Raw genomic sequence first — 13,301 nt, 5'->3', positions numbered from 1 at the left:
TAAAAAAAAAAAAAAAAAATGGTCTTGTCGAATGGATCAAGAAGATGTGGTTTATCTATACGATGGAATACTACATGGCAATGAGAAAAAATGAAATCTGACCATGTGTAGCAACATGGATGGACCTTGAGGGTGTTATGCTGAGCGAAATAAGTCAGGCAGAAAAAGACAAATACCATATGATTGCACATATAGGAGGATTAGGAGGAACTTAACGGAGGACCAAGGGGGAGAAGAAGGGGGGAAATAGTGGGAGAGAGGGAGAGAGGTAAACCATGAAAGACTCTTGAATACTGAGAACAAACTGAGGACTGATGGGTGGGGGGAGGGGGGAGATGGGCATGGAGGAGGGCACTTGTGGGGATGAGCACTGGGTGTTATATGGAAACCAACGTGACAATAAACTATTTGTAAAAAAATAATAATAATAAATAAATAATTTTTAAAAAATGATCTTGTTTGGGGGTGTCTATGTGGCTCAGTTGGTTAAGTGTCCGACTCTTGATTTTGGCTCAAGCCATGATCTCACGGTTGGTTTGGTTAATGACTTCAAGCCCTTATTGGGCTCTGTGCTGACAGTGCTTGGAATTCTCTCTCTGCCCCTCCCATTCTCACCCCTCCTTTGCTTGCATGCACATGTGTGCATGTTCTCACTCTCTCAAAATAAATAAATGTTTAAAAAAATGGTCTTGTTTTACTGGCACTGTAAACTTTGTGATTTACTAGTACCTTTTTTTATACATTAGCTGTTTTATACATTAGGTAGAAAGGGTAATTTGTTATCCACCCATTTCCAAGAGACTCTGCTTCATCATAAGTATTATTTAATTTCGTTTATGGCATTGTTACTAAAGGAATGAATTTGATTCAGACTATCTGGGATTCATATCTTGATGACACCACATGCTATGTAAACTTAGGTAAATTACTTAATATTTTCAAGGTCAGCTTTTTCATCTGTAAATAATATAAAAATGCTTAATATTATTTCATAGAAATTAAGTAGAACTATATATATATATCTATATATCTATATATATATATATAATTCGTAATCCTTTACACCCACAGCTTAGTAAGTGTTCAACAATGTTAGCTATTACTCAAGTCTCTGCTTAAAAGGCCTATATTTGGAGCTTTTTGGTGGCTCAGTTGGTTAGGCCTCTGACTCTTGATTTTGGCTCAGGTCATGTTCTCACATTACATGAGTTTGAGTGCCAAATTGAGCTCTGCGCTGACATCATGGAACCTGCTTGGGATTCTCTCTCTCCCTCTCTCTCCACCTCCTCCCACTCTCTCCCTCAGAATAAATAAATAAATAAGCTTTATAAATAAATAAATAGGCCTATATTTACATATTATTATCCTCTCTGTTATGCTTACCATTCCTCTTGTTCTTTTCATAAGTGTTATGTTTTTTAATCTTTAGCTTTAAAGCTACTTTAAATATATTTTATGAATACATAATATAAAGAGAAAAGAATATACACTGTGTGAAGTTTCCCTAGTGTTTCTGCTGAAAACGATTCTTAAAATATAGAATATTTATATACCTAAATATATAAGCTTTTTACTCTAAAACCATACTAAAGTATATACATTTTTTACTGTATAAGAAGTCCAACCTTAGCTTGAATATTAACTTTTTTTATTGAATTTTTAAAAATGTTTATTTATTTGAGAGAAAGGGTGAGAGAGTGTGAGCATGAGCGGAGGCAGAGAGAGGGAGAGGGGAGAGAATCTCAAGCAGGCTCTGAGATGTCAGCACAGAGCCTGATACTGGGCTCAAACCCATGAACTGTGAAAACATAACCTGAGCTGAAATCAAGAGTTGGACACTTAGCTTACTGAGCCACCCAGGCACCCTGAATATTCACTTGTTTATAATAACCTCTTGGTGTTTTAACAAAATTGAAACCATCAAATTTGCGACTTCTGTAATGTTTTCATCAGAGCTTCAGTTTGGGAGCAGCTCCGTGGCCTCCTGGATTCCCTGGTGGATGGGAACCACACTTCAGTGACAGGTTCATTTTCTTGGGCCTAACTGATGACCCTGTCTTCCAAGCCATCCTCTTCATAACCATCTGTTGGAAACCATTCTGGGCCCACTAGTCGACAAAACTCCTGGTGAGGTTAAAGCAAGTTTGCACGGTCTCTTGCCAATCAGATGACAACCGATATCCACCCTGATTCAATTATTTCTGCTTGAGCACTGACCCCTAGGGTACCTTGTTGATCAATATCGGGAGTGCCTTGTCCCCTTATTCCGGCCCTGGTATGATGATTGCACCTTGTGAAGGAACTTATTGTGGGAACTTCTTCTTTTGATTATGGGAACAGACATCGTGTCTCCAGGAGGTCCTGTTTCCCTCCATATTTTCCCTTGAGCTATGAACAGGCTAATGACCCTTACTCATAAAAGATTGACCTTTACATGTATAATTCTGTTTCTACCGTTGCTTTAGTCCAAGATGTTCATACAGCTCAACATGTAAATCAGCTAACCAAAAATGTCTCTCATGCCCTAGCTATTCAAGAAATCATAAAACTAGACACAAAGGTAAATGCACTCTAAGAGGCTATTCTATTTATTGGAAATGAGCTAAACTCTTTAAAGGTATGTTTGGCTCTCTGGTGCCATAAAGAATATAACTGGAAAATCAAGTCTTGCCCAGAGACAAAGAGCCTAACTTAGAGAGAAGGAACAGATAAGGGCAGAAGATAAGTTACTACATACACCTTTGCTAACTGATGGTGTATAGCAACCCCTTCCTTAAGGCCTACATTCCACAAACACCTTCCCTTATCCTGACAACTGTGATGAGGATGGATAAAAGTATCTACAAACCTATAACTTAATCTTAGTGTTACTAAAATGTGAACACCCTGTCATTTTCTTAGTTACTCAACCTTACTATAATTGGTGCAGTTCTGCAAGAATACTTCTGTAAAACCTGTTTCTGTACATTTTCAAAAAACATCTTATCACAAAGAGCTATCCATTGTAAAAATTCCATTTTCTGATGTCATGTTAACATTTGACCTATACATAAAGACACCAAACCGACAGGACAGAGATGCCTGTCTGGTGATCAGAAAGGATCTTGGGGCTCTCTCACTCTTTCCCTCGCCGACACCATCCATCCTTCAGGGACCACTGGACCTGCCGGAGCTGGCGTCCAACATCCATCCTTTGCATCTACCTGGTGACCATATCTGGCAACCTCAGTACAATCATTCTTATCAGAAACTATGTGGCTTTTTCTGAGCCGGTTGGCCTTGGATGACATAGGCTCTTCCTCTTCTGTCACATCTGACATGCTTGTAAACTTCCTGGTGGAGAGATATACAATCTGCTATCTTGGATGTGCTGTCCAGGTGAGTTCAGCTGTTTCCTTTGGGTCAAGTCTGTGCTTCCTTCTGGCTGCCATGACATATGATTGTTTCATGGCCATCTGCGACCCACTGCTTTATTCAACCAAAATGTCCATGCAAATTTGTGTTCACTTACTCACAGTGGCTTGTGTAGGTAGTTTTCTCAATGCTTCTCTCCTACCATTTGCTTCTCTTTTTCACTCTTTTGTGGACCAAATGAAGTCAATCACTTTTTCTGTGATTTTGCTCCTTTAGTTAAACTCTCCTGTTCTCCTATCAGTGTCCCCACAGTTGTCCCCTCACTGACGGCTGGCTCCATCACTGTTGTCACGGTGTGTGTCATAGCCATCTCCTACATCTGTATCCTCATCACCATCCTGAAGATGCACTCCACCAAGGGATGCCACAAGGCCTTCTCCACCTGTACCTCCCACCTCACAGAGGTCAATCTGTGATATGGGACCATCATACTCATTTAAGTGATGCCCAAGTCCAGCTACTCAATGGACCAGAACAAGGTGGTGTCTGTGTTCTACATGGCGGTGATCCCCATGTTGATCCCCCTCATCTCCAGCCTCAGGAACAGTGAGATGAAAGGGGCTCTGAAGACAGAGCTTGGCAAAAAAATATTTTCTCAGTGAAGTCTGTTATTTTATGATATTTGATAAAAGAATATGCCATAAATATAATAATAAAAAGGATATAAATTATCTGTGGTCTAAATATATCAGTCCGTATGTCAGTACGGGGCTTTTTAGTAAAGTAGGGGGTGGATTTTCTGATATCAACTGGTGAATCAGAGGCTTATAGTAAGTTACCTTTAACAAAATTAATTTAAATTTAAGTTAAAAAAACACAAATTGGTTCACATGAAAACATAATCACCTTAAAATCCTTCATAACGTTTATTCGTATTTTTTTCAAAAGTGGTGATTCTCTGCATCAGTTAAGGTTATTGTACCTCGGAACTTTTAAGACCATGTCCATTTCAATCACAGCTTATCCCAAAATGAGCATGATAATTACTAGAACTGAGTACATTCTGAGGGGAAATGATGAAGTGGAACCAGACAGTAAAACTACTGGAAACATTTTTGCAGTAAGGTTATCTGCTGGGGATGGGCACTGTGGACCCATAGTGCTGTTCCTCCCTGGCTCCAGGCTAGCTGCAGAGGACCTCATAAAATAACAGGAGGAGATGCCCCTGCCTAACCTGTGAATGCCTCTGCAAGGACAAACAGGTGACTTCTGTGGGAGTGAGCGTGATTCCTGAACTCCTCATAGACTGAGTAAACAAACAGCTCTTAGAGTGACTGGTTTATGGAGAGATACACATCCTGTGAAGGAAGCTGGAAGGGACTGGGTTGTGTTTCCCCCCATGAAGCTTACGTTCCCTTTATGTGCAGATCACTACCATGCTTATTTCTCATTCCTAGTTTTCTCTTAATTCTTTAGACAAAAACGTATTTGTCTAATGAAAGTCAAGCACAAACTATCTCAAACTAAAGTATTATTTCCTACCCCAAATTGCTCCCTCCAATATTCTGCAACCCAGCAACAGGCATCTCATTTAATCAGTTTATGGATTCCAAACCCCAAAAACAAATTTATTTCTTCCCCCTTTCACATTCCTACATCCAATCACAAAGTGTTATACATTCAGAATCCAATATTTACTTCCTGCTTCTTCTCATTTTTGTTGTCAACCATTCTATTTCAAACTACTGTCTCATACATTTGTTGTACAGTAGGACCCCTGTGATAGCTAACTTTACTAGGCTGTGGTGATTGGCTGTTTGGTCAAACACCAGTCTAGGTGTGGCTGTGAATGTATTTTTAGATGTGAATAACATTTAATCAGTAGACTTTGAGTAAAGTACATTACCCTCCATAGGGTAATTCAATTAGGTGTTCAATTAGCGTTGTTCAATTAGTTGAAAGCCTGAAGAGAAAAAACTGAGGTCCTTTGAAAAAGAGGGATTAATGCCTTTGAACTCAAGACTGCATCAACTCTTATGGAATTTCCAGTTTGCTGGACTGCCTTGTGGATTTTGAAATTGTCAATTGTAACAATTGTGTGAACCACTTCCTTAAAATCTTTCTCTCTCTGGCACAAAAACAGCCACTCTGATCAAGAACAGAATACAGAACCCAGAAATGGACCCACAAACATATGGTCAACTAATCTTTGACAAAGCAGGAAAGAATATCCAATGGATAAAGACAGTCTCTTCAGCAAATGGTGCTGGGAAAACTGGACAGTGGCATGCAGAAAAATGAAACTGGACCACTTTCTTACACCACCATACACAAAAATAAACTCAAAATAGATGAAAGACCTAAATGTAAAACAGGAAGCCATCAAAATCCTAGAGGAGAAAGCAAACAAAAACCTCTTTGACCTTGGCTGCAGCAACTTCTTACTCAATACATCTCCAGAGACAAGGGAAACAAAAGCAAAAATGAACTATTGGGACCTCATCAAAATAAAAAGCTCCTGCACAGTGAAGGAAACAAATAGCAAAATTACAAGGCAACCGACATAATGGGGCTAATGACATATCAGATAAAGGGTTAGTATCTAAAATCCATAAAGCATTTATCAAACTCAATACCCAAAAAACAAACACCTTGGTAACACATACTTATGCTATAGATACCAATTTGAATGTTGTTTCCTATCCTCTGAAAGGCCTTGTTGAGGCTCTAGAACTAATTAAGTATACCTGTAGAACTCTGCATATTTTCTTCAGAATATTCAGTGCACATACAGTTACAGATTTAATAATTGTTTTCTCCACAATGTTGGAAGCTTTCCATAGATACTACCATGTCTTCGCTCTTTCCTCATGCATCTAATTTACACACAGCAAGCCTAAGTGCATAGTTGAAATGAGTGAATGAAAAAGTACTAAGTGAATGGATGACTGAATGAGCTTTTGCTCTGGTGTGAACCGCTGACTCTGCTGCCTTACAGTCCTGGCCACTGAGCTGCTGAATGCTTCATGTGTGCTCAAGTAACTGAACTTGAACGTCTGGGTCAGATCCTCCTACAATTGTGACAGGCTTTTATAGAAACTCATGCTCACCACAATTATGTCACTGCCTCCACATTGTTTAACAGAGTGGCAACTAGAACCTCAGCCGAGTTTAGTAAAAGCTTTGTAATCACCCTCCTCCACTGAATGATGTCTTCCTCATGTATTTGCCTGGCTGCAGAGTTAGAAGATCTAGAAATCAAATGTTAGTGAGAGCAGTAGTACCAATGACGTTAGTGTTTGCAACAGGAGCTGACACTATGAGACTGTTTACTGCATTCCAGGTCTGTTCTCAGTGATTTACATGTATTGACCCAATTAATCCTCAGAATAATCTTATGAATTTTTGTTTTCCAATCTGGTTTTTTACAGAGGATATAACTGAGGTGCATAAAGGTTAAGCAAAAGCTCAAGGTCACAAATATCCTCTTAGTATCTTGCCTTCTTTTAAGGCGTATAGTCTCTGGAGGGCTGGAGTGAGGGGCTTTTTGAAACATCTTCACCGCTAGAGGATTTCATCTGTCCCAGGCACATTTCTTTCCAGACAACTCTTTCTGTTTGGAGTTCAAGGTAGACATTTCTGTCTTAGATATGTCAGGATGGCTTGTATTAGACCAACTTTCCGGCACAAAATAAGAAAGTGGATAAATATCTTTAAATGTTTGAAAGCATAGACTTCTGGTTCCATTAAAGATGAAGTAGCTCCATTCCTCTCAGGTCCTCTCTCTTGTCAGCAAAAAACAAAAACAAACAAAAACCCAAAAACAACAACAAAAAAACCCCACAAAAAACCCTTATAGATGAAAAAATTAGCAGAGAAACTAACAAACAGCAGTGAGTCCCTGGGTTCTTCTCTCCTGGGCGGGGCGCTATGGAAGCCTCCAATTCAGAACCACCAAGAGACACAGACAAAAAGAACGCTAAGCAAACCCAGGTTCTCCTAGCCTAAGTGGAAAAGAGTGGCCTTAACAGAACAGAAAACCTTTAGGCAATACCTGCCTTACTCCAGACAAATACCTGTGGAAAAATCATACCTGCCACCCACCTCCAGGTTTCAGTGGGGTCAAGCAGGTCGCTGATGTTCACCCCATCCACCCTCTGATTCCCCAACCAGAGTAATGTCAGTAGAGTCCAGTGGGGAAATGAGCCACCACTGTCACCTGGCAGCATGAGACTTAATGAGGGAGTGTGAGGTGGGGCTAATGGTATCTGCTCCTCCTACCTCCAACCCTACTTGGGAGGGCACCAGAGGGGGGCTGAATTTTCACCCACACCCTACAACAATAAGGCTGGGCGAACCAGCTCTCTGCTTCCCCCTTAGTAGCAGTGGAGTCCAAAAAAGAGCTGAGTTGCTTGGAGGCAAGGAGGCATGAGCCGGTGTCACACTATCACTGAGAAAGAGCCATCAGGGCTGAACTTACATCTCAGCTATCTGCAGAGAGGCAGCGTGAGTCGGCACTCCATTTTGCTAGAGTTGTGTCAGTAGTGCTCAGTAGCAAGCTGAACACACACACACAGTGCTTGCAGCTACACCTCAACAGGGCTGAAAAGGTATTTCATACGCCTACCCCACAGAACACCTAGCTCAGCCTACCTTACACGTGCTCAGAACACTAACATTAGGCTACAGTTGGGAAGAAGCATCTGACACAATCCTATTTTATAATAAAGTATTGAGTATCTCATGTAATTTATTGAATACTGTGCTGAAAGTGAAACAGAATGGTTGTACGAGTACAGAATGGTTGTGAGTGTATCAGTTGTGTGCTCTCCTGTTGTAACTCCACGCCACCGCCCAGCATCACAAGTGCCAGGGAAAAGGTCAAAATTCAAAATTGAAGTATGGCTTCTACTGAATGCAAGTTGCTTTCACATCGATGTAAAGTCAAAAAAAAAAAAAAAATCACAAGTCAAAACTGTTTTAACGGGGCGCCTGGGTGGCTTAGTCGGTTAAGCGTCCAACTTTCGCTTAGGTCATGATCTCGCGGTTCGTGGGTTCAAGCCCCGCGTCGGACTCTGTGCTGACTGCCAGCTCAGAGCCTGGAGCCTATTTCAGTCTGTGCCTCCCTCTCTCTCTGACCCTCCCCTGCTCATGCTGTCTCTCTCTCTCTCTCTCTCTCCTAGAAATAAATAAAACATTAAAAAAAATTAAAAAAAAAACTGTTTTAAGTTAGGGACCATCTATACTAAAAGTGAACAATTGGCAAATGTATTTACAATTGGAAAAATATAGCCTTCAGAAATGAAAGACTAATAATGAAGGAAAGCTATGAGAATGTGCTCTTAAATCACTACCTTTAAGTGACTGCTGAAGTAAGTTCTCTAAAGAGAAAATAAATGATAAAAAAAAAAAAAAGACCTGGGACCTTAGTATTTACAAAATAACATATAACAGAATGAAAATTAAAAGGCAAATACCAAAACATGTGAGATTCAGCTAAAGCAGCACTAAGAGGAAAATTCACAGCACTAAATGCTCACAACACTACAAAGGAAAGGTCCTACAATATATAAAATAATTTTGAAAGAGAAGAATAAAGTGGAGGTAATCACCTGTGTGGTACTAATGGAAAAACAGATGCATAAACCCACTGAGGCTGATTAGAGAACCCAGAGAAAGACCTACACAGGTGTGCCCACCTGATTTTTTTAAAAGGTACAAAGGAATCCAATGAAAGAAGGAAGGGCTTTCAACAAATGGTGCTGGAGGAATGAGACATCCATGGAGGGCAGAAGCACCTCAACATAAACCTCACATTTTATAGAAGTATTAACTCACAACAGAACAAGGACCTAGATGTAAAATGTATAACTAACTATAAACCTTTGGAATAGAAGAAAATATTCAAGATGTAGAACTAGTTAAAAAGTTCTTAGAAATGACACCAGAACTATAATCCACTAACAGATTGATTCAGCTCCTCTTGTGAAAATACTGTGTTACAAGACATGTTTTGATTCACTGATGCATGCTTATATGTATATATGCATACACACATATTTACACATATTTTAAAACTATATACTCTTTGTACTAGAAGAAAATGGTGATGCCAGGATATATCAGGTAATTAATTAATACTTTAAGTGCTTTGTACACAAAATGATGATTTGATTGGAAATGCTCCTCTTTTTCCACTTTTATCAGCAGTCTATACAGTTTTAATATCTGTTGTTCTTTTATTCCCCATCTGAGGGATGAACATATTTGTCTTGCCTAGTACCTTCCTTAGAGCTGTCTGCATGTCTTTGTTTCTGAGACTGTAAACGATGGGGTTAAGCAGAGGTGTCAGCACTGTGTATGTGACCGCCATCAGCATGTCTTCCCGGAATGACTCTCTGTCCTTGGGCCTCAAGTAGACAAAGCCAGCAAATCCATAGTGTATGCACACCACAGTGAGGTGGGAGGAGCAAGTGGAGAAGGCCTTATACTTCCCCTTGGCAGAGGGCATCTTCACAACTATGGACACAATGAAGACATAGGACATCATAATGAAAACAAAGCTGCCCACCAACACGAAGGCAGAGAGCACAAAAACAGCCATTTCTTGATGAGAGGTGTAATCACAGGCAAGGCAGACCACAGGTGAGATGTCACAGAAGAAGTGTTCGATGATGTTGGAGTCACAGAAAGACAAGTTGAATACAATGAGGATGATGCACAGAGAAACCAGGAACCCAACCATCCAGGAGGCCAGCATGAACTGAAAGCAGATCCTATGGGTCATTAAGATCTTATAGTGCAGTGGGCTGTGAATGGCAGTGTAACGGTCATAAGACATGGCAGCCATGATGAAGCAGTTATTGGCTGCTAAGCCAAAGAAGAAAAACATCTGTGTGGCACACTCAGGAAGAGAGATGGTCTTGCTGTCTGATAGCAAGTCCACTAACATGCGGGGGATGATTGCCATAGTGGTACAAGTTTCTGAAAAGGACAGGCCACAGAGGAAAAAGTACATGGGGGTGTGAAGGTTGTGACTGACCTTGATGGCCACCATTATGCACACATTTGCGGCTAGGATGGCCACATGGGAGAAGAAAATTATCACAAAGAAGAGATCCTGCAGGTCTGGGAAACTGGAAAACCCCCACAGAAGGAAGGTGCTCACCGTGGTATGATTGCCCATCATCCTGATGCACGCAGCAACTTTCTTCCAAAGATGCAGAGCTTCTTGAGGTTAGGACTCTGAGATGGTTATAAAAATCTGCCACTGCATAGGTCTCACCTCGACTTTAATCAGGGGAACAGGGGCAAGTTTCAGGCAACTCTTCATGGGAAAGCCTGAGAAAGGGATGATAAATACACTGGATTGAAGTCAAGTTAGGACTCAGAGTGATCAGAATGATTCTAGTAGGAGAATCTGTATGAATGACTTAGGGTGGGCCCAAATATCTTCTTGGATCCTACTCACAAAAACACTCTTATCTCTCTCTTTTCTAAGCAGGATCTGAATGTAATCGGGAAAATAAGAATAAAATTGCTTTGTTCTCACCCACTGGATCTTGTGATGCCCCATTTTCAAATACCTTTTCAGATCTACTGGTAACCTGGTAGTTTGGTGTGCTTAATAAACTATTGATTCAATGAGCAATATAATCCAAAATTTTAAATTGTTTAAAATGAATGTCATTTAAAAAATTTAGGGAGGTTAATGCAATACTTTTTCATCAATGTATCACCATGAATCAGTTCCAAAGGTGATAACTGTAGCAATGACCAGCCCATAGAAATGAAGAAGCATGTTGTAACTTTTGCTAGATTTGTATCCATGGCAGTATTCGGTTCACAAAGATTAAAAACAAATAGATATACAGTATTATTTACTCTTAATACATATCAACAATTTTTAAGTTCTTAAGAACTTCTCACTGAAGTTTTTTTTTCCATTGTGTAAATACAATATAATAGACTAGTTTGAAGTCAATGCAATTTTAAAAATACTGTCTCATTCTGGAATGGCATATTCTGGTCATAACATTCTAGTCAACTTTTGAGTTTTTAGCAAAACATCCAGGACATTTTCTAGTAGGTATACTTGTTATGTGGTTTGCTTTAAAGTGCAGATATGAATAGAAACAGTTCAAATTTCTCAGATCAATTTGGGAAATCATATTTCTATTTAGATTTTTTATTAAACATCTGATCTTCTAACATGTGAGAACAGAAAAGTGATAGGAAGACACTTGATAGAATTTTAATTAAATTTTTTTATAATTATGCTTATTTGTTTTGAGAGAGACAGAGACAGACAGAGTGTGAGTAGGAGAGGGGCAGAGAGAGAGGCAGACACAAAATCTGAAGCAGCTCCTGACTCTGAGATATCAGTGCAGAGCCCGACATAGGGCTCGAACCCACAAGCTGTGAGATCATGACCTGAGCCAAAGTCAGACACTCAATGAACTGAGCCACCCAGTTGCCCCAAGAGAATTTTAGCTTTAACTTCAGGTGAAGGGAAAGAAAAATAGTAAAGAATCAGCAGTGGAAAATGAAGGAGTGTACAAGAGAAAGAAATAAACACTGTCTGGAAATTATTCCATAGGGTTCATAAAGGTTAAAAACAAAAGAAGACAAGAAGAAAACAAATATATTGTGAGTTGAAGAGTTGCTGTTTTCTATTTGTATTGTAGTTATAGGCAAAGAATACAAGAGGAGTCAGGCCACATAACCAACACCTGCTTAATACTTATAATGTGCTGGGATTAGATGGAGCTGTCGCACATAATCCTCATAAGTCTATAAGGAATTCTCATTCTGATTTTTAAAAAGATAAACCCAAGGTACAGAGTGGTTAAATGACTATAGACGTCATGAATTCATTCAATACATGTTGACTAAATGCATGTGATGCGCCGAGCATTTTATACACGGGAAACAACATGGAACCAGACACGATATAAGAGTAAATGACTGCTTTTCTCTGTGGAGTCCAAGAAGCCCCCTCTCTGAGAGGGCGACATGCTTAAACGAAAACTAGAATGGCAACATGCCACCAGCAGGTAAAGGTCAGGGGAGAGAACATTACAGGTACAGTTCACAGTCAACACAAAGATCCTATGTGGCAAACTCATCCACCCAAGGGTGGTCAACTTAGACCCATCTGGCTTGTCTTTGAGACCATACCGTGCTCCTTCTCCTTGGAAGATTCCCTGTCTATTCACTTCTACAGGAAATGTTTTTCCATTCTCATTGCTTCAACTACCACTTACCTCATGTGACTCTCCAATTTCTATCTCTACCAAAAAAGAATCTCTAATATTCTCTGGCACATTTCCAGTGCCAGTGTGCCCTCCAGTATCGAATGCAAGATTTTCAAAACAGACTTGGCCATATTTCCCCCATCAGACCCAATTTTGATTCCTTCCTCACCTTTACATACCTATAAGCCACTTCCAAAATTCTAGATGTCTGATTGCCCTCATCTTTTTTTTTTTCTTTTTAAATTCCCCCTTGCTATTCTCCTGGAACTTTCCCATAGTGTGAATATGGTGCCTGCATAGTTGTTGTTAGTCATAAATCTGCTGCATTTTTTATTTCATTCACCACTCTGTAACCAGATGTTAGATTCCTAAACACAGGATATGTTAAGTCACTGATAGTATCAAAAATAGTGAATAGTGTACACACTGTGTACAGCAGGAAATCAAAATATCCCAGCATGATGTGCAAGCCTCATTACAACTGATCCCTAAATACTGCTCCTGGCTCAGTTTCTATCATATCCTTCTACCTACCCAACCAGGCAAAGCACCCTCCATTTTCCACGCACATCACAATCCTCATGCTGCTGTGACTTTCTCCTATTTCAAATTCTTTTTTTTTTCAGTTTATTTATTTATTTTTAAGAGAGAGAGAGTGTGTGTGCATGGGAGGGACAGAGAGAGAGAATC

The 13,301-nt window shown here is 39.8% G+C and overlaps 1 protein-coding gene and 1 pseudogene across 1 annotated transcript; one reads left to right on the top strand and one right to left on the bottom strand.

The window, feature by feature from the left end:
- The window catches only part of LOC120240048, a 21,710-nt pseudogene extending 17,694 nt beyond the window's left edge, over nt 1–4,016 (top strand).
- A 5,549-nt stretch (nt 4,017–9,565) lies between these two features.
- LOC120240047 (olfactory receptor 10T2-like) lies at nt 9,566–10,543 on the bottom strand. The gene has a single exon (XM_039244637.1). The coding sequence runs from the start codon at nt 10,541–10,543 to the stop codon at nt 9,566–9,568; it is 978 nt and encodes a 325-aa protein (XP_039100568.1).
- Between the last annotated feature and the right edge of the window lie 2,758 nt (nt 10,544–13,301).

This window comes from Hyaena hyaena, unplaced genomic scaffold (genome assembly GCF_003009895.1).
Source record: "Hyaena hyaena isolate Hyena2069 unplaced genomic scaffold, ASM300989v1 scaffold_245, whole genome shotgun sequence".
Classification (NCBI taxonomy): domain Eukaryota; kingdom Metazoa; phylum Chordata; class Mammalia; order Carnivora; family Hyaenidae; genus Hyaena; species Hyaena hyaena.
Note: the sequence above shows the minus strand (reverse complement) of the source record. Positions and strands in the feature narration are given on the sequence as shown.